The 22040-nt window shown below is 40.4% G+C and overlaps 1 protein-coding gene across 2 annotated transcripts in view; it reads right to left on the bottom strand.

Annotated features, from left to right (window-relative positions):
• Positions 1-17853: 17853 nt before the first annotated feature.
• LOC126473429 (nicotinamide/nicotinic acid mononucleotide adenylyltransferase 1) overlaps positions 17854-22040 on the bottom strand; it is a 104130-nt gene continuing 99943 nt past the window's right edge. Inside the window, exon 7 of one of the 2 annotated variants that reach the window (XM_050100468.1) lies at positions 17854-18566. In XM_050100468.1, coding sequence (XP_049956425.1) covers positions 18537-18566 — 30 coding nt within the window. In that variant the 3' untranslated portion in view covers positions 17854-18536. The remainder of the gene's footprint in view (positions 18567-22040) is intronic. The other variant, XM_050100469.1, reaches the window with a different exon arrangement.

Below are 22040 nucleotides of genomic sequence, written 5' to 3'. Positions count from 1 at the left end.
TTTATAAAACAAGGAATATAACATTAACCCAAGCAGTAACTAGGTGCAATCTAAGTATTACTGCTACACTATTTATGGTTTTTACTGCACTCCAAAGTTAGCTCATAAAAGGCAAATGCACTAAAATTTATGCAAATTCTTAGTATAAGTAAATTGCTACTGCTTATGTTATTCAGTTCTACACAGAAGCGCATGAGAACAAAAACTAAACTAAATTCTGTGTGTAAACAGAAACTCCCATTGCTTCTGATGCATCTGCTAGGGTCTATGATTTTATTATTAGCTTTCCGTATACGTTACTGAAGTCATTTGGATCTGAAATTAAGTTGTCAGTAGCTGTGTACTGTGTCCTTCAGACTTTGTTGAGAACTTAAAAGTGGAATATAGTTTAAAAAATCTTAGTTTTCTCAGTTATCATGCACTCTGAAGCCTTTACAAACAATGATCACTAAGTGTTTCTTCAAGTTTTCCCAGCGAATACAATACTTCCCTCATTTTGTGGGCATGTATCCAGGATATTCTTAATTTTTTTTTAATATTTCGGCTGACAACCTTTCAGCCACTCTCAAGGTGAGTTGCTTGCAAGATTTTTAAGTCATTTTGCACTGTGAAGTAAGCACACGTGTGTCAGAAATAACCCTGTTGATAACTAGTGGGTCAGTCATAGGTAAAACTTCATTTGTTTAAGAGTAACACATATGCCATCCATAATAATCAACATCATACTTTGTAAGCACTGTGGATTTGCTGACTCTGCACTATTAGATGCATAAAGTTTTATTTATTACTGTTGCTCTAGTTACCAATAGTATTATCTCTGATGCAAGTGCATTTACTCCACAGTGAAAAATGATTTAAAAATTTTGAACGTGACTCACCTAAGAGAATGGCTGAAGCTCATCAGTCAAAACATTGGAAAAAATTAAGAATTTTCAGATGCACACTCAAAAAATGATGGAATGATGATCACTATATTCATTCTGTGTAGCCATATTAATATTCTTCCTCAAATTGCTTAATAAAGTAGAAAATATTTTCTGAAGGACTACCAGTTGCACATAAACTGCAAAGAAGACACAAACTAAATCTAAGATTTAATCTTATAATGGGGGGCTTTCAGTTAAAACTTCCAGCTAAGAGGACATTATCAGTATATCACTGTTCCCTGACTGTGGGAGACATATTTGGAGATAAAATGGCAACTGCCAATAAGTCAGAAATGTACTATTATGGAACTATGGCCATATGGAAGGAAGGATGGGAGATTAGAATTTAACATTCCATCAACCATGTGGTCATTAAAGATCAAGCACAAGTTCATATTACAAAAGGATGGGGAAGGAAAATGAACACACCCTTTTCAACAGAACAACGCTGGCATATGCCTGGAATGATTTACGGAAATCACAGACAACCTAAATGTGGATGGTCGGACAGGGATTTGAACCACTGTCCTTTCAAATATGGGTCCAGTGCACTAACCACTGTGCCATCTCACTCAGTACAGCAATAAAGTGCCAGCCAATCAGCTACAAGCATGTGGAAAAATGAAATGATTGTGTGACAATGTTGGCCAGGAGACCCCGTCGTGGGAAGTTCAGCCTCCAGGTACAAGTCTTATTTCAGGTGACACCACACTGGGTGACTTGCGTGTCAGTGATGATGATGTGGACAACACAATGCCCAGTCCATGGGTAGAGAAAATCTCCAACCAGGCAGGGAATCAAACTCGGGCCCTCTGCATGGTAGGCAACCGCATTACCACTCAGCTAAGCATGTGGAAGTTTGTCAAGTAAGCGAACATCTTTGGGTGTGTCTAGAAGTGCAGTTTTGTCTGAGTAAGATGCTGTTGTTGCAGTGTGCCATACCACCACCACACAGGTGTCATCACAAACAGGTACACACTCAATGAGCTAGAAAATATCCACGTTGCTTCTGAAGCTGCGGAATGCAGTTCTGCAGGTGCAAGAAATTGGTATGCTGGTCATTTATTAAACAGAAGGCTACCAGCAGTCATAATTTTTTAATCTGCAGAACATCACTTGGGGAAAACAGTCGTATTTGCCCTCAAAAAGGCCAATGAGAGACAGCGAAGAACAGGTCATAAACTCAGTGTAACTCGTTGGCTCTGTGGAATGTCACAATGGAAAATGATATAATAGTTTGGCCAGAATGCTGGTGTCGGCAGTCACGTGCGCGTGAGGCGTGCTTGCTTGTGCATGAGAATGGTGTATATCTCTCTTTTATTGATGAAGGCTGTGACCAAAGGCTTTATGTAAGAGTCTTTTCATTGTGCCCAAAAGGAAAAGAAAGGAATTGCTGAGTCCAAACAAAGCAGCAACTTGGAGTACAAAAACCTGCATGCAGCTACAAAAGGTAATGTTGTGTATCTGGTGGAATAGTGATGTATCACAAATTGCTTCCCTGAGGTTAAACATAACTACTGATATTTATTGCAAACAACTGAGGTGCCTTGCTGACACAATCCAAGAACAACACCCAGGAAGTCTGCATGAAGTGCTGCAACTTCACAATAATGTCTGCTCCGAGCATGGCTTGACAAGCTCTTCACTTCAAACCCCTATGATTTTTACAGTTCTTGAATCAAAAAGTTACCCCAGCGTAGGCAGACTGTCGTAAAGAGTGAAGGAGAATATATTACTAAGGAACTAAAAGTCTCTGTTATGTGTATCAGTTGTGTTAATTAAACTTATGGAAAAACACTATGAACTTATTCAGCAACCTAATACATTCTTTCCATGTATAAAAAACCAAGGTAACATTATCCAAAGTGAACAAATTTTTGTGCCTGAATGTAAAGGTGTCATCAGTGTTACAACTAGAGGAATTTCCTTCGCCCATAACTGTACCATCACCAGTGGTGATATGAAAACTCCCATTGTATCCAAGAATATGGCCACCAAAAATGGTTTTTGGCAAATGTCTGGGGGGAACTGTCTGGAAAAATTCGGCTGGATGTTTCATTCTATCTCCCCATTTAAGTGGACATAATTAGTTACAATTTTTGCACGTGGAATTGCTCATACTGTTGTAAAATGTTCTTCTCCACATGTGCTAAAGGATGTTGTTCCAACAGGATATTGTTCCACTACATTACACTCTGTCAGTCAGGCAAAATTTGAATACAGTACTTGGTCACAGCTGGGTTGCGTGTGGTGGTCTTCAAGAGTGGCCTCCCAGGTCATCACTAGAGTTTTTTGTATGGCGTTTTGTGAAAAAATGCATCTACCAGACATCAAAAAACAATGCAAAGAACTAGTTGTAATGATTTTGGAGGCCTTGACAATCATTTGCAATATGCCAAGAATTTCTGAGAGTGTGCACAAGTCTTTTCTACGCTGATGTCACCTTTGTACTGACATTGGAAGCGGAAGTTTTGAGCATTATCTGTAAAAAATGTGATTTGAGAAAAAAGTGTACTTAAATTTGTGTTTTCTTTTTAACCATGGTCTTTGCCCATACAAAACAACAGTACTTGTTAGAATGACAGTCCATCCATAGTATCTGTATATCAACAAAAACTTACACACATGGCCCTTTATTGAGACTAACATTGCAGCTTACAGTAGCAGAAGTCAATTACATTAATGTTGTGCTGTTTCTTCAGTAAAACCAAGCAGGGTGGCACAGAGAATAGAACACTGAACTCACATTTGGGACAATTATGGCTGAAATCCACATCCAGCCATCCAGAGTTAGAGTTTGCGTGATTTCCAGTAATCGCTCCACGCAAATACTGGAATGGTTCCTTCAAAAGGGCATGACAAATTTCCTTCTCCATCCTTGAAATGATACCAGCCTGTGCTCCATCTCTAAAGACCTCAGTGCCGATGGGACATTAAATCCTGATCTCTGATCTTCCTTCCTTGCATCACTCTTCAGAATAGCTTATCATATTAATAAATTGATGGCATTACAAAACTTTTAGTATTGTTTTCTTCTTCACTCTGAAGACTCCCCATCATTTCTGTGCGGCTAATGCACCTTACACCAATCGAATCTGCTTACTCTCTTACAGCCTTTGTCTCTGTACACAATTTTTTATCCCCACACTTCCTTCACTGAAGAAAATAATTCTGTGATGCCTCAGGGTATGTATTATCAACTGATACCTATTATTACTCAAGTTGTGCCACAAATTTCTTTTGCCACTGTTTGATTCAGTAATTTCTCATTAGTTACCAGATCTACCCATCTACACTTCAGCATTTGTCAATAACAGCACCTTTCAAAATCTTTCATTCTTATCTTTTCTGAAATGTTTATCATCCATTTTTCAGTTCTGTACATGTTCCAGGCAAATAATTTCAGTAAAGATTTCCTAACAACTTAATTTATATTTAAATAACAGACTGCTCTTTTTCAGGAACTCTTTTGTTTTCTTATTCTTTATACTTTGCTGTCATCAGTTATTTTACCACCAAAATAGTGAAACTAATCTACTAAATTTAGAATATCGTTTCCTAATCTAATACCCTCAGCATCATCTGATTTAATTTGGCCACATTCCATTATCCTCGTTTTTCTTTTGTTGAGCTTCAACTGCCAACATCTTCTGAAGAGACTATCCACTCTATTCAGCCACTCTCCCAAGTCCTTTTCCCATGTCTAACGGAATTACAGTCTCATTGGCAAACTTAAAAGTTTTTATTTCTTCTGTCTGAACTTAAATTGCCTTTGCAAATTTCTCCTTTAGTTTCCTTTGCTGGATGCTCAGTAAACATCTTGAATAATGTTAATATGTCACAAGATTCTCATTAGAGTACAGTGAAAATTAATGTCAGTATATTGCATTGGAATATCAGAGGATTAAGAAACAAAGTAGATGTTCTTATTTGTTTGGAAGATTTAGAAACTGAGGGTGGAATAGATATACTATGCCTGTCTGAACATCATATAGTCACAGATATGGAAAAGGTAAATATAGGTGGATATAAGCTCAGCAGATGTAAACAGAGACATCATGGAGAGAGGAGGAGCTGTCATATGTGTTAAAGTTTATCATAGTGTGAAAAATTTCGTAACTAAAAAATTTTGCACAAAGCAACATAAAGAAGCATGTGCTTGTGAGCTTAAACTAAATAATGGTACTTTTATAATTTCAGCTATGTCTAGGTCCCCATTGGGAAATTTTCAGCTGTTTCTGAAAAAACTTGGGTTCTTTATTGTGCTATCTGTCATACAGAGTGTTATAACGTCAAGTTTAACACATATATTTCAGAATGACACAACACATATAAGTCACAGAGTAAGTTGACAAGCAAGACATGTGTACACGTTAGCATTCGAATGAGCGCTGAGTCCCAGTCTAGCGGCCGCTGCTCAGCTGGCCGCTTAGGTGGCGCAGCTGCTGCATGGCTGGCAGACAGCGCCGCACGTAGAGGATGCGCGTAATTGCGCGGCGGCGCTTTGAATGATCGGCGAGTCACAACACTTTTCCCCCCTTTGAAATTGTTGCACTGTTCTTGATGGAGGTATCTTGGAGATCGCTAACATCCATAGGTGTTGTTTGACTCGCCGTAAAGTCTCGAGGAGGAGGCTTCCCGTATGGACGGAAGTGTCCCCGATGATAACGGTTCGAGATGACAGGAGACGTAGGGGTCGAATCTGCTGGGGCCCCATGCACCAATCTGCCCATGCAAGTCCAGTTGATATGACAGGAGACATGGGCGATGTGTCGGCGTCCATTGGAGGAAGAGGCGAGTAGATTTGCTCTGACAGAGGATGGTCATCCGGTTCCTGCATGGGCACGTCTCCTGGTGGTGTCCGTTCCTGTGCTGGCATCGCGATGACAGTGAGAGGGCTGCGTTGTGAGTATTGAGAGATGCCAAGATCCCGAGTGTCAGGTAGAGCCAAAGGTGGTGTAGCGGCATTCGGAACAGGCGTTGCTGGCACACGAGGCCGAAGCTGGTCCGAATGACGCACTGCAAAACCCGTGTCCGTCTGGATTTCATACAGGTGTCTGCCACGGTGTCTTAAGATGCGGCCCGGGCCCCATTTTGGTCGCCTGCCATATCCCCGTACCCAGACGAGGTCGTCAGCGGTGAACCGGCCAAGTGAAGGCACCCGCGGCCGTCAGGTGGAAGGCCGCAGAAGATGAAGTAGCGTGCGGGGCTGTCGGCCATGTAAGAGCTCAGCTGGGCTGTGGTCGCCCATGGGGGTGAAACGGTAAGACGCCAGAAACTGGAGAAGTGCATCAGCAGCAGCAGAAGAAGTCAGAATTCTCCGCATCTGAGCCTTAAAGGTGCGGACCAGTCGTTCAGCCTCACCGTTGGATTGTGGATGGAACGGCGGGCCGTGACATGCATAACGGCGTGACGAGCACAAAAATCCGCAAATTCGGAAGAGGCAAATTGCGGACCATTATCAGTAACAAGAGTAGAGGGGAGGCCTTCCAAAGAAAAAATGCTGGCGAGAGCACTGGTGGTTGCTGCGGTGGTAGGCGACATGCAACGAACAATGAAAGGAAAATTAGAGTAGGCGTCATTACGAGGAGCCAATAAGTACCTAAAAAGGGTCCCGCAAAGTCAGCATGAATGCGCTCCCAGGGTTTCTCAGGTGAAGGACACGGTGACAAAGATGACTTCGGGGCAGCGGCCTGTGACGCACAAGGGCCGCAGGCAGCGACCATGTGTGCTATTTCAGAGTCGATGCCAGGCCAGTACACATGGCGGCATGCCAGAGATTTTGTGCGAGACACACCCCAGTGCCCTTGGTGAAGGAGGCGCAAGACCGAAGCACGCAAAGACGCAGGTACCACAATACGCAGCGAAGCATTGTCAGTGGAGAGGAGGATAACACCATCCCTAGCCGTGAGGCGGTAGTGCAAAGCGTAGTAGTTCCGCAACGGATCAGAAGTCTTAGCGGACGGGCGATCTGGCCAACCCTTCTGAATACAGCGTAAAACCTGGGAGAGAGTAGGGTCAGAACCCGTAGCAGCCGCCAGCCTGTCCCCCAGTGATGGGGAACCCGTCCACAACCCGCTGCTCGGCAACATCCAGGTGGAAACACAAAAGTTTGTCCCTATTGAATGCCTGATCAGGACCCATGGGAAGGCGAGACAGAGCATCAGCATTTGCATGTTCATGTTGAGCCGTTGGCCGAAAATGAATCTCATAATTGAAACAAGACAAGTAAAGAGCCCAACGCTGGAGGCGGTGTGCAGCCTTGTCGGGAAGTGACGTTGATGGATGAAACAAGGAAACAACTGGTTTGTGATCCGTAACAAGATGAAATTTTGAGCCATAGAGAAAAACACCAAACTTATGAAGAGCATAAATAATGGCCAAAGCTTCTTTCTCAATTTGAGAATACTTTTGTTGGGCATCTGTGAGCGTTTTGGAGGCATAAGCAATGGGTTGTTTCAAACCGTCAGAAAAACGGTGTGCAAGGACTGCACCAACCCCGTATTGAGAGGCGTCTGTTGCAAGAACAAGATGTTGGCCAGGTCGATAAGCAGCCAGGCACAGGGCCTGTTTCAGCATAGTCTTCAATTTCTGGAAAGCCGCTTCGCATGACGCGTACCAGTGAAAAGGCACATTTTTATGCAACAGGCGATGCAATGGCTGAGCCACCGAAGCCACAGACGGTAAAAACTTGTGATAGTATGCTGTTTTCCCCAAGAAGGCCTGCAGTTCCTTAACAGATGTAGGGCGAGGAAGGGCATTGATCGCAGTGACAGTTTGCTGAAGCGGACGAATACCATCCCGAGAGAGTTGAAACCCCAAGTACGTGATAGATGCTTGAAAAAATTGTGATTTCTGAAGATTACACTTAAGACCGGCAGTCTGTAAGACATGAAAAAGTGTGCGGAGATTTTGAAGATGTTCTTCAGTGGTGGAGCCAGTGACAACAATGTCGTCCATGTAATTGATACACCCAGGGACTGGGAGCAATAATTGTTCCAAGAATCGCTGAAAGAGTGCAGGGGCACTAGCAACCCCGAATGGAAAGCGTTGGTATTGATAGAGGCCGAAAGGCGTGTTAAGGACCAGAAACTACCGGGAAGCAGTGTTGAGAGGAAGTTGATGATAAGCTTATGACAGGTCAATTTTAGAAAAATACTGGCCTCCAGCAAGTTTAGTGAACAGTTCTTCAGGACGGGGCATAGGGTAAGTGTCGATGAGGCATTGAGCATTTACAGTGGCTTTGAAATCGCCACAGAGATGAATATCACCATTTGGCTTAGCAACGACAACGACAGGAGAGGACCACTCACTGGAAGTGACAGGAAGCAAGACCCCTGAAGTAGTGAGACGATCCAACTCCCGTTTTACCCGATCACGAAGGGCCACAGGAATGTGCCGAGCCCGAAAAAACTTAGGCCGAGCAGTGGGTTTGAGCATGATATGAGCTTCAAAGTCGTTTGCACGGCCTAACTCAGGAGAAAAAAGGGACGAAAATGTCGTCGACAAGGAATCCAGTTGAGCATAAGGAATAGCATCAGAGACAATATTGACAGAGTCATCTATGGAGAACCCAAAAACGCAAAAGGCATCGAAACCAAAAAGATTTTCTGCATTGCTCTGATCGACCACAAATATGGGAACAGTGCGAACGATGGCTTTGTAAGATACCTCAGCATTAAACTGTCCCAAGAGAGAAATCTTCTGTTTATTGTACGTCCGTAATTGCCGAGTGACAGGTGACAGGAGTGGAGAACCCAACTGAAGATACATCTGAGAATTAATTATAGTGGCAGCAGAACCAGTATCCACTTGCATGCGAACATCTCGACCAAGGATTTGGACAGGGAGGAATAACTTCCCTGAAAGGGAAGAAGTGCAATTGACAGACAACACAGAATCAGAATCAGCGTCACGTTCATGAACATCATGTATGCAGTCGGATTTGCAAACGGAAGACACATGACCTTTCTTTTTGCAATTGTGACACACAGCCCATCGTTGGGGACAATCCTCGCGCGAATGTTTCGTAAAACACCGCGGACATGAAGGAAGTTGCCGGGGGTTTTGCTGCAGTTTCTTAGCGGGTTGTTTACGGCTAGGCCGAGGCTGCACGTGGGAGCGCACTGCGGCCACGTCGGCCGGAGGGGACGCGCTGCACGCGTCGTCAACAGCGCACAGAGGTTGTATTTCCCCATCACCCCACGTCTCTATTTGCGCCCCAGCGGCACGAGAAATTTCAAAAGACTGCGCAAAGGAGAGAACTTCATCTAGAGTCGGATTCGCCAACTGAAGGGCACGTTGCCGAACTTCTTTGTCGGGCGCCGACCGGATAATAGCATCCCGTACCATGGAATCGGCATAGAATTCTTTGTGAACGTCAGTAACAAATTGACACTTTCGACTGAGGCCGTGAATTTCAGCAGCCCAAGCGCGATAGGATTGATGTGGCTGTTTTTGACAACGATAAAAGGCAACACAAGAGGCTACCACATGCGTTTGCTTTTGAAACTAGACAGACAGAAGTGAGCACATTTCAGCAAAGGACAAAGATGCAGGATCCTTCAAAGGAGCCAATTGCGACAACAACCGTTACATTTGAGGTGAAATCCAGGAAAGGAACAGAGACTTACATGGTTGTTCGACCGTGACATGAAATGCCAAGAAGTGCTGTCGAAGACGTTTTTCATAATCAGACCGGTCTTCCGCCGTCTCGTCGTAAGGCGGAAAAGTAGGTATAGCCAACGACGAGAAAGGCCCCGCACTTGACACCGCGACGAAATCGCGAATCGCCGCTGTTAGAAGCGTTTGCTGTTCAAGGAGATTTTGCAATAGTTGTTTGACAGTAGCCATGGAACCCTGTGGCTCAATGGTGAAAAGGAAAAATCCACTATCTCGGCGCCAATTGTTATAACGTCAAGTTTAACACAAATATTTCAGAACGACACAACACATATAAGTCAAAGAGTAAGTTGACAAGCAAGACATGTGTACACGTTAGCATTCGAATGAGCACTGAGTCCCAGTCTAGCGGCCGCTGCTTGGCTGGCCGTTTAGGTGGCGCAGCTGCTGCATGGTTGGCAGACAGCGCCGCACGTACAGGACACACGTAATTGCACGGCGGCGCTTTGAATGATCGGCCAGTCACAACACAGAGTGAAGTAAATCACTGTTTGTGGGGATTCCAATGTAGATTTTCTGAAAGTCTCTGACAGAAAGCATGACCTTGGAGTATTACTTGGTTCTTTCAATTTGACATCAATTATTGATTTTCATACTCAGGAAATAGAAAAGCAGCATACTGATAGATAATGTTTTATAGACCAAGATAAATTTAATCACATAAAAACTTGTCCTGTTAAGAATCGTCTTTCTGATCATAATGCACAGCTAGTTACAGCATATGATATAGCTCCACACAGTAATGCCAAAAACAGTCCTCCAAAAGCAAAAGGTCAAAAGTAGATAATATTTTTAATAATCATTTTCTAAACGTAGAGAAAACAGGATCCAGTGGTTCATTAGAAAATGCAAGGCTATATATGGAAGAGGCAATGCCTATGCAATTTGACAGAATTGAAATTCAACCCATCTCTCTCACAGAAATTATGAAAATCATAAATTCACCCAGAAGTAAAAGCTCGCATGGAATATTGATGGCATTCCCAACAGAGTACTAAAAGCTTGTTCCAAAGAGATAAGTAGGATTCTCAGCTCACTGAAAAAGAGCATTTTTCCAAATAGACTGAGATATGCTATTGTTAAGCCATGCATAAAAAAGAGGATAGGTCTGATGCTAACAACTACCACCCATTCCTGCTTCTGACAGCTTTATCTAAAATTCCTGAGAAAGTAATGTATTCTGGAGCAGCTTCACGTATTTGTAAAAATGTCAGTTTGTTTTCCAGAACGGCTTTTCAACAGAAAATGTTTTCACTGATCAAATAATAAATGCTCTGAATAGCCAAACATCACCCATTGGGATTTTTTGCGATCTCTCCAAGGCTTTTGACTGTGTGAATCATGAAATTCTTCTAGATAAGCTTAAGGATTGTGGTATGAGGGGGACAATTGTTTAATTCATATTTAACTGGAAGACAGCAAAAGGTTGAAATTAACAGTACAGATAGTCTGTAAAGATCGGCAGAGTCCTCTAACTGTGGAGCTATCAAGAACGTACAGGAACCAATAACGATGAATAATATGCACCTGTAATAGTTTTACCCTTTTCCAGATAGTCAATGAGGATCATCCCTTACAAATCCCACAGGGTTCAGTTTTGGGTCCCTTATTGTTCTTAATATTATATCAATGAGTTGCTGCTACTTGTGAAGATGCAAAGCTAGTTCTTTTTGCTGGAGATATAAGTATAGTAATCACTCACAATGAAAAAGAATTAGCTAAGGAAATTGTAAATAATGTCTTTCAGAAAATTATAGGTCGTTCTCTGCAAATGGACTCTCAATAAATTTTGAGAAAACACAATATATGAGGGGTGTTTGAAAAGTTCTTGCAAAAATAAAAACTACTTATGTTTGGGGTAAACCTTTTTTATATTTCGACATAGTCTCCTTTTAGACTTTCGTCCAACGCTGTTCTAAATTGTTGACCCCTTCTGAATAATAGGAATTGTCAAAGTCTGCAAAGTAGCTATTAGTTGCTACAATCACCTCCTCATTTGATCTTTGTCCCGCCAGCCATTTCTTCAAATTGGGGAACAAATAGTAGTCCGAGGGAGTCATGTCTGGATAGCAGGGGGGATGTGAAATGAGATGGAATCCTATTTCTATTAATTTTGTGACCACAACTGCTAAGGTGTGTGCTGGCGCATCGCCGTGATGGAAAAGGACATTTTTGTGGTCCAATCACCAGCGTTTTTCTTACAGCTCGGTTTTCAAATGGTCCAATAACGATGAATAATATGCACCTGTAATAGTTTTACCCTTTTCCAGATAGTCAATGAGGATCATCCCTTACAAATCCCAAAAGAAAGTCACCATAACCTTTCCGGCCAAAGGACTGGTCTTTGCCTTTTTTGGTGCAGATTCTCCCTTGGTAACCCATTGTTTAGATTGTTGTTTGGTCTCAGGAGAATAGTAACGTATCCATGTTTCATCCACAGTGATGAAACGACACTTAAAGTCCTGTAGATTCTTCCTGAACAGCTGCAAACCATCTTTGCAACACTTCAGATGATTCCGTTTTTGGTCAAGCGGAACCCATCTTGTGGATAGTTCTCTCATGTCCAAATGTTTATGCAAAATATTATGTACCCATTCACTCGAGAAGCCCACAACACTAGTAATCTCACGCACCTTGACTCTTCTGTCATCCATCACCATATCATGGATTTTATCAATGATTTCTGGAGAAGTAACCTCCACAGGGCATCCAGTAAGTTCAGCATCACTTGTGCCCCTATAGCCACTCCAAAAATTTTGAAACCACTCCAAAAATTTTGAAACCACTTACAAACTGTCCTAATCGAAGGTGCAGAGACACCTTAATGTTTACCAAGCTTCTCTTTAGTCACCTGAAGCGTTTTGCCTGTCATAAAGTAATGTTTAACCACCACACGAAATTCTTCTTTGTCCATTTTTTGACAATCACTCGACTTCCTTCATTCACACAAATGCCAAACACAAAGAAGTAGACCAATATGGCTGAAACTTGGTGTGCGTTCTTTTCAAAGATGCTACTAATTAAATATGATCTTAATAAGCGCCAGTGATGCCATCTCTCGGACGTTGCATGCCCCTCGTATACAGTTCTATTCTGTAAATGGCATAACACCATTGATAAATATAGAATTTGATCATAAGTCTGTTGCTACGGCAGAATATTTGAAATTTCTGGGTGAGTTCATGGATGAGAAATTGAATTGGAAGAAACACATTGACGATATACTAAAACGTTTACGTTCAGCTACTTATGCTGTTATGATTATTGCATATTTTGGTGTTAACATACCATTAAATGAGCCTACTGTGCCTGTTTTCATTCACTGCTTTCATATGATATCATATTTTGGGGTCATTCATCTTTAAGAGAAAAAGTATTCATTGCACAAAAGTGGTGTAATCAGAATAATAGCTGGAGTCCATCCAAGATCACCTTGAAGACATTTATTTAAGGAAGTTGGGATATTCACAGTACCTTCACAATACATATATTCCCTTAGGAACTTTGTTATTAATATTGCATGTCATTTCAAAAGTAATAGAAAAAGTGCATAGCTACAACACTTGAAGAAAGGACAGCCTTCACTATTCTGGGTTAAATCTGAGTTTGGCACAGAAAGGGATGAATTATGCTGCCAAAGAAATCTCTGGTCATTTACCCTAGAGCATTAAAAGACTGACAGACAGACATCCAGCATTTAAAAACAAATTAAATGAATTTCTGAATAACAACTACTCCTACTCAATAGATGAATTTTTAGATACGAAATAGTAATTGTAAAAAAAGATTACATTGTGTAAAGAAAACTTATGTTAAACTGATATGTTCCATATCATTGCAGACTGTTGTATCCATGATCTATAGAACAGGTATTAATGTAATGTAAATAACATGATGGACAGATCACAACCATGTCTCACTCCCTTCTCAGCTACTTCTTCCCATTCAGGAGAGCTGGATGTCCTGGAAATATGATGACTGTAGTTTCCTTTAGCTTTCTGCTGCTCACATTACCAAAATAGAAAGACCATGTTGGCTAATGTTATAAGGCCAGATCAATAAGTCAGTCAGACTGTTGTTCCTGTAACTACTGAAAAGGTTGCGGGCCCTCTTCAGGAGCCATATGTTAGACTGGCCTCTCAACAGAGAGGCCTCCAATTTGGTTGCACCTACAGTTCAGCTGTCTGTATTGTTGAAGTACGCAAGCCATTTCATTTTGGCAAGGTCCACTGTTTACAGGGAGACTTCTTATGTAGTTGAATTAACAGTCAAGCTTTACCCTGTAAACATGCACTATGTGATCAAAAGTATCTGGACACCTGGCTGAAAATGACTTACAAATTCGTGGTGCCATCCATCGGTAATGCTGGAATTCAATATGGTGTTGGCCCACCCTTAGCCTTGATGACAGCTTCCACTCACGCAGGCATAAGTTCAATTAGGTGCTGGAAGGTTTTCTGGGGAGTGGCAGCCCGTTCTTCACAGAGTGCTGCACTGAGAGGTATCGATGTCAGTCCGTGAGGCCTTGCACGAAGTCGGCATTCCAAAATATCCCAAAGGTGTTCTAAGGGATTCAGGTCAGGACTCTGTGCAGGCCAGTCCATTACAGGGATGTTATCGTTGTCATGTAACCACTCTGCCACAGGCCATGCATTATGAACTGGTGCTCGATCATGTTGAAAGATGCAGTCGCCATCCCCGAATTGCTCATAAACAGTGGGAAGCAAGAAGGTGTTTAAAACATCAATGTAGGCCTATGCTGTGATAGTGCCATGCAAAACAACACAGGGCACAAGCCCCCCCCCCCCCCCCCCCCCCCATGAAAAACACCATAACACCACCGCCTCTAACTTTTACTGTTGGAACTACACATGCCGGCAGAGGACATTCACCGGGCACATTCGCAATACCCACACCCTGAAATCGGACCACCACATTGTGTACCGTGATTCGTCACTCCACACAACATTTTTCCACTGTTCAATTGTCTAATGTTTATGCTACTTTCACCAAGCAAGGTGTTGTTTGGCATTTACTGGTGTGATGTGTGGCTTATGAGCAGCAGCTCGACCATGAAATGCAAGTTTTCTCATCTCCCACCTAACTGTCATAGTACTTGCAGTGGATTCTGATGCAGTTTGGAATTCCTGTGTGATGGTCTGGATAGATGTCTGCCTATTACACATTACGACCCTCTACAACTGTCGGCGGTCTCTGTCAGTCAACAGACGAGGTCGGCCTGTACGCTTTTGTGCTGTACGTGTCCCTTCACTTTTCCGCTTCACTGTAACATCGGAAACAGTGGATCTAGGGATGCTTAGGAGTGTGGAAATCTCGCGACCATACATATGATACAAGTGACACCCAATCACCTGACCACGTTTGAAGTTCATGAGTTCTGCAGAGCATCCCATTCTGCTCTCTCATGATGTCTAATGATTGCTGGGGTCGATGATATGGAGTGCCTAGCAGTAGGTGGCAGCACAATGCACCTAATATGAAAAATTGTTTTTGGGAGTGTCTGGATACCTTTGATCACATAGTGTAACTTAAATTTGCATTTAACATAATGAACCATGAATAAGAATCTAATATTTGTCTACCTTTGACTGCTCATTTGAAACCAATATATTAAGCTAGTTTAATTATTCCTTGAGCTCTTTTGCATAAAAGTTATTAGTTGGGGCAAGGTAGTTTAAATACACTCACTTCCCTGTGTTGGTTGCTGGTTGGCAGTCATTTTATGGTCTTAGCTTCACAACAGTGCATTTATGATATATGGTTACTAGGAATACTTTGCTCAGTTCAGTGCCCCTTCTATGATATGAAGTTATTATCAGGTTGTTTTTTTGTCTGCCAGTTATAAACAATCGTTTTCTCACTCAAGGCCCAAGCTATTATTAGCTTGTATCCATGGAGGTATACTGTTTATTTCTGTAATTACCATTTGACTTTCTGAGACTCACAGCAAACATTACAGTATTTCTTTCACTTTAGTGTGTTGAATCAGGAGGTAATTTCTTTTATTTAACATGCTCCTATGTGTTAATGGAATGTATTTAATGTGTATTCTTTCATACCTATTTTTCTGCTCAAGCTGTTTTGCTTTAATGGTAAGTGTTCCAATTGCAACTTTATTTACTCTGCACCTCTGTTTTTCGAATCATCTTTCTAAGAACAGCCCAGTTAAAATATTATATGTCATAGAATATTGTTTTTATCATACTAAACAGTTCTGACAATTAACCACAAATTAGTACCTCCAATTCTGATAGCTAAGGTTGATCTTTACTGAGACTATTTCCTATAGAGTCTAAATCACAGGTTCTGCAATTGTTACACAGTAGTCAGCATCCAACAAATTAGGCACCAGCATTTACATTTTGGTCCTCCTGATTACTTCCTAACAACAAGACCTTCTTAGTCTTCTAAGCTCTTTCATTCCTAGCATTAACCTGCATCTTATTTACTGTCAGACATAGGCTGATACAGTCAGAGTATCTGTCTGGTTTTCTCCACAGTTGCAAAACCAGTGAAGCCCCGAATGCCTAGATTAAAGCCAACAGTCCTGCAGTGTAATCCACATCTTTTAATAGGTTTGATGTTTTTGAAAGTAATCTTGTAATCTTAGCTAGCCCTAAAATTATTCTTACAAATAGCTTGTGAAGGTTTAATTCTTCCAGTGTAACTTCTAAATGAGATCAAAAATTTCAAGACTATCTGCTTCCTTTCTACAATTATGTAACAATAATAGCCATTTCACCATAGTTAAAAATTCCAGTATCATATTTTAGGTATATTGTTGCATAACATCTTGTATGAAATGATGCTATGAATCTTTACAATTTTCATACCGATTCCTTTTCCTGACAGATCTTTAGCAGTCTGCACATTTACTACATTCTGACAGTACAAGTGGTTTTTCTTTTTGGCATTTATTAAATACAAACGAGCCATTAGATGGTTTCCAATTTTAAAATGCTTTTGCTTGTTGGCGTCCAAAGAATGAGTAAATAAGGAAACAAGAAAAGTAAGGAAATATTTAAAATAAATGTTGCATAGCTCTGCCGTAGTATGTTTGCACAGTTACAGAAGTAAACCATGCTTTTAGAATTTTGTATGGACGAATTTAAAATCATCCATTATTTGTTTCTTGTATGTGCTTATGCACATCGTACAGTTTTCACACAGATTTGCTATGCAATTGTGTATCTCTCTGATATCCATGTAAATTGTATTCCTCCAGCTCACACAGTGCTATCTAGTAGACATAGAGCCCTGTAAATCACCAATAGAACACCCCTTCAGCAGACTGCATTGATTTATTCTCATCTGATTTATGTCAGAAATAGGAATACATAAATGCCAAATCACAAGCTCCGTAAACAATACTAAGACATACCAGCAAACTGTGGCATGAAAGTCACTATGAAGATACTTGTGCTCAGCAATCAGCAACACAATACTGTCATTTCCGGTATTCATATTTTATTGCTTAATATCACCTACAACATACAACCAAAACATCTGAAAATCTCTGCCTTGTTGTTCCAAGCTGCAATGTAAGCAAAGTGCAGAACATCTTTTGCTCCCACCTGTAACATCTGTCCACTATTTGTGGCTCATTACAATGTTTTTTTCTATATTGAGGCCAATGTTCAACTATTGCTGTACTTTGTCCCTAGACTTATTATGACCCTGTACAACAAGATTTTCTAAAGTAAAATTTTAATTATGCAAAAAGACACTATGTTGGTTCTGTATCCTGTTACTGGTGCAGGTGAATGTGAGTGCATTGTCACTGTGTGTGTGTGTGTGTGTGTGTGTGTGTGTGTGTGTGTGTGTTAGTTTGTATCAGCTGCTAATTTTATCACCGTGGGCCAGCTGCTGGCAGCCATCTGTGGGAGGTGTTCGCATGGCATGACCTCTGTGATGCCATTTGCCGGCGACTCATGGATATATATATATGTGCAGAGTAGCAATGACTGACGCTTTTTCTGTTCTTCCAATTGTACCGGTCACAGCAATTGTTCTGTGTCTTATTACATGTGGATTCCCGAGAGGCCTATTTCCGTTACTGTTCAGAGGTTTATGAATAAAGCAACAATTGTGTTACTTGGATTGATTCTGTGATACACAGTGTTAAAAAACTGTATTTCATTTCAAATCCAAATAAATGATGAAAAAAGAATCATATTTATATTTTTATTAACATGGCCAAAAATTAGTGAAGAGTTATACCAAGAATTTTAATCTGATGTTACTGCTGCAGTTCTTTATTGGCATTTCTGTAAAGTGATATAATTAAGAATTTCAAGAGACTTAAAGCAACTGTGATCATGGCATTAATATAGTAGTTGCATCACTTACTGTATGATATTGAAAGATATTGAGTAAAGTATTTTTAAATAGGAAAATGAATACATTTCACTTTTCTCTTACACCAATAATAAAGGTGGTAGCATAAAACTGAATTAATTGTAAGATAAATGACAAAATTTTGAGTAAGTTGCTACCTCAATAAAGATATAAGAATGTTGAGGCCTGAGGTGTACAAAACCATGCAGTTTTATATTTACATATCATTAGCATTGGTTTTAAAAATGTCACAGGATGAGACATGATACTGATTAAAACAGGAATGTTCCATTCAATTAAAGAACATACAAAAACAATAGAAATATTTAGAGTGAAAGACATAACATCTGAGTTTCACATTTTAATGCAAATATCTTATTTGTAAACACCGCTAAAAATTAGGGATAAAAAATTATCACATCTACTAATAAGTATTCAAAAGTGTGGGCACATGCCTGTTCCAGCATGCAAGAATGTGAAGGAAGAGAAACAATCAAACTAGTGCAGGCATGGAAGAAGCAATGGGCTTCGGGGGTCGATTGCATTTCCCAATGAGGAGTACGAGGTCTCTTACAGAAGGCATGCAGGACGAGTCAGCCCCTGCAATAATAAAGACATGCAAACAGGCATTACTGTATCAAATTATATTTCCTATAGTACTATTGTTCATAACACTGCTCTAGGTGATAACAATTGTAATCTGACATTGTAGCACAAATTTTCTCAAAAACTTATGGTAAAAATGGCAGCAGAAAATTATAGAACTTCAGGAATTCTATAGACAGACCATAAAAACACTATTACACTGTATTTATTACTTTCCCAACTTATATACAGGGTAATTCAAAATGAATATATCAACTAAAACTACTGTAACTGTGTAGTGCATAGAGATACACCAATAAGAATTTTAGAGATTACAAAAGAGTATCTAAAATTTAAATTGGGGTATGGAGGCCCATACACTTTTAAATCAACAATTTCAAAACCATTGGATTGGATGTACTGGATATGACAATGCTGTGTTCTGCTCTTGGCCACCCAGATCTCTGGACTGACACCCCACGGATTTCTTTCCATGGGGTGAAATGGATTTTCGCATGTCATGACCAATGAGAGGCACACAGAACACTTTTGTTTCGCCATGCATTAAATAGTTATAGCTCTTTTTGTAATCACTATATCCATTTTGAATTGCTCTATACTACTTCAAAGTGAAATTAATATATGTGAATCAGCAACCTAATTCAAAGAAGATGGAAAAAACGTAACCTTACAAGAACCATAAATAATATTGGACACCTTAAAGAAATGAGAGCTCTGAGTCATTACCTTTCTACTGTTTTTACGTCTTTTGCATTATAATTAATGTTTTTTTTTCAGAACATGAGGACCACTCAGCTAATGGTGCTTTTTTTTTTTTTTTAATTATATATGGAAAGTGCACATGATGGTCAGTTCCGTGTCTGTTAAGCAGGATGAGGGCAGATGGAGGTTCACTCAGACATACTACTAAAGAACCCACAAATATGGACAACTTGATTGGTGATTATATTAGTGATAAAACACAGTCCAGAGTTCTTGAACCACATTTAGCTGTTTATTACATAGAAACGGGAATAGCATTATGAATTTCTGAACTGGTGCTAACTGGTTGTGGCCTAAACATAACACATGATAACTTAGAAAGAAAAAATTGAAAGAAAAAATAGTATTGGGTAGCAGCCAGTACAGTACAAGTATCATACTGCATTTGTAAGTGTTTCACAGAGCATCAGGAACACAAAATAAGCTTTGAAATAAGCTTTATGAGGCATATATTTAATATGTTATATAACAGCTTTTCATGTAACTCAAATGGTAATTGCAGTAAATCTGAATAAAAGACAAAGCAAAAAATGACAGCAAGAATTAGTATAATGCCAACCTGAATTTGATGAAGATTACTGACAATCAGTGGAAACACTACCAGCAATAAGAGGTCCGTCATGCATTACAGAGTCAAATGAAGAACAATAATGGCTGGACAACAGAAGTAGAATAATAAGTACTGTCAGCAAATGAGTTTACTGACATAGCCAATTTCTGATGACAGTAATTGGAAAATAACTGTTCATAATCGATAAGTCTATGTACACACACACACACACACACACTCTCTCTCTCTCTCTCTCTCTCTTCTCCCCTAAAACTGCCACCTAACTGGGGATTAGAGTCGTGTCTGTATCTATTAGTGCAGCAGAAAATCTTTGACAACTGTGCAATTTCTCCAATTTTTTATGTGTAGGTCTGCTGCTGCCCATCACCTCTTGTATTTAGTGGATAACAATCTATTCTTTTTTACATACTGTATTCTGTTCTGGATTTTCCACATAATTATCAGTCTCTGAAATGATTTACTAAGAACACCTACTTATTCTACAGTAAAGTTTCACAGCATATAATTTGGAGGAACGTTTGTTTTTAATGTAAACAAACAGATCCTTTAAAACATCTTGGCAGATTAAAATTGTGCGCTGGACCAAGACTAAACTCTGGACCTTTGCCCTCTGTGATGCTCTACTGACTGAGCTGCCTAAGCAGGACTCACGACCCATTCACAACATTTTATCTCTGATGGTATCTCATCTCCTAACTTCAAAACTTCACAGAAGTTCTCCTATGAAACTCGCAGGTCTAGCACTCGTGGAGAAAAGGACAGTGCAGAGGTACGGCTTAGCCATAACCTTGGGGGTGCTTCTAGAATGAATTTTTCACTCAGCAGTGGAGTGTGCGGTGATATGAAACTTCCTGGGAGATTAAAACTGTCTGCTGGACCAAGATTTGAACTTGGCACCTTTGCTTTTCCTGGGAAAGTGCTCTACCAACTTGTTCCTGCAAGTTTCGCAGTATAACTTCTCTGAAATTTGGAAGGTAGGAGATGAGGTACTGGCTGAAGTAAACCGGTGGGGACATGTTGTCTGTCATTGTCAGGTAGGTCAGTCGGTATAGCACTACCTCATGAAAGACAAAGGTCTTGAGTTCGTGTCTTGGTCCAGCGCACTGTTTTAATCTTCCAGGAAGGTTCATATCAATGCACCCTCCTTCTACAGAGTGAAAAATTTATTTTGGAAACATCTACCAGGCTGTGGCTAGGCCATGTCTCCACAATATAAATTTTTCCATGAGTGCTAGTTTTGCAGAAGAACACCTGTGAAGTCTGGAAGGTAGGAGATGAGGTACAGGTGGAAGTAAAACTGTGAGAACGTGTCATACGTTGTTCTTAAGTAGCTCAATTGGTAGAGCGCTTGCCTATGATAGGCAAAGGTCCCAAGTTCAAATCTCAGTCTGGCTCACAGTTTTAATCTGCCAGAAAGTTTCAGATAAGTGCTCACACTGCTGCAGTGTGAAAAATTTATTCCGAAATAGATATTCTCATGTAGCTCTCTGTAGGTGTGTGCAAGTCATACCAAATTGTCAACTTTGTGTCAGTAAGCCTATCCAACATTTTTTAAAGTACTACAGCTGAGATAGTCATGAAACACACTATGTTTAGCACTTAATTTATCAGATTAATGATTTGAAAAAAAATTTGTCCTTTTAGAGGCCTTTCAAGGAAATGCAGGATGGTCTCAGGCCAATAATCTAGCTATGAAAATTGAAAGAAAACTTGTCCTTTTAGAGCCATTCAAGGAAATGCAGAATGGTCTTGGGCTGATGACCGAGCTATGAAAATTACAACCTGATTATGATGAACATCCTCTGTAATGAGTCACAGCAAATAATTACAACTAAAATATGACAGGTAATATACTTACACTATTTAACTGGACTCACAGAAGTTTGGAAATTAAGTTTCCCATACAGAATTACCCTGGTTTTTGCATAAAACTATTTATGTACATTAGGTGAATTCTAAATCAGAAAGGCCAATCATAGCCCAAATCATGGTCTCTCTGATTCATATTTTGGTGCTGCTTTACCTGGAGTTGCAGCTTAATGAATTCAGGGTTAAAGCCATACTGAATCATATTACAAACTCATCTACAATAATGCTCAGGTAGGAAACATAATTAATTCCATCGTAAGACAGAG

Source organism: Schistocerca serialis, chromosome 4 (genome assembly GCF_023864345.2).
Source record: "Schistocerca serialis cubense isolate TAMUIC-IGC-003099 chromosome 4, iqSchSeri2.2, whole genome shotgun sequence".
NCBI lineage: Eukaryota > Metazoa > Arthropoda > Insecta > Orthoptera > Acrididae > Schistocerca > Schistocerca serialis.
Note: the sequence above shows the minus strand (reverse complement) of the source record. Positions and strands in the feature narration are given on the sequence as shown.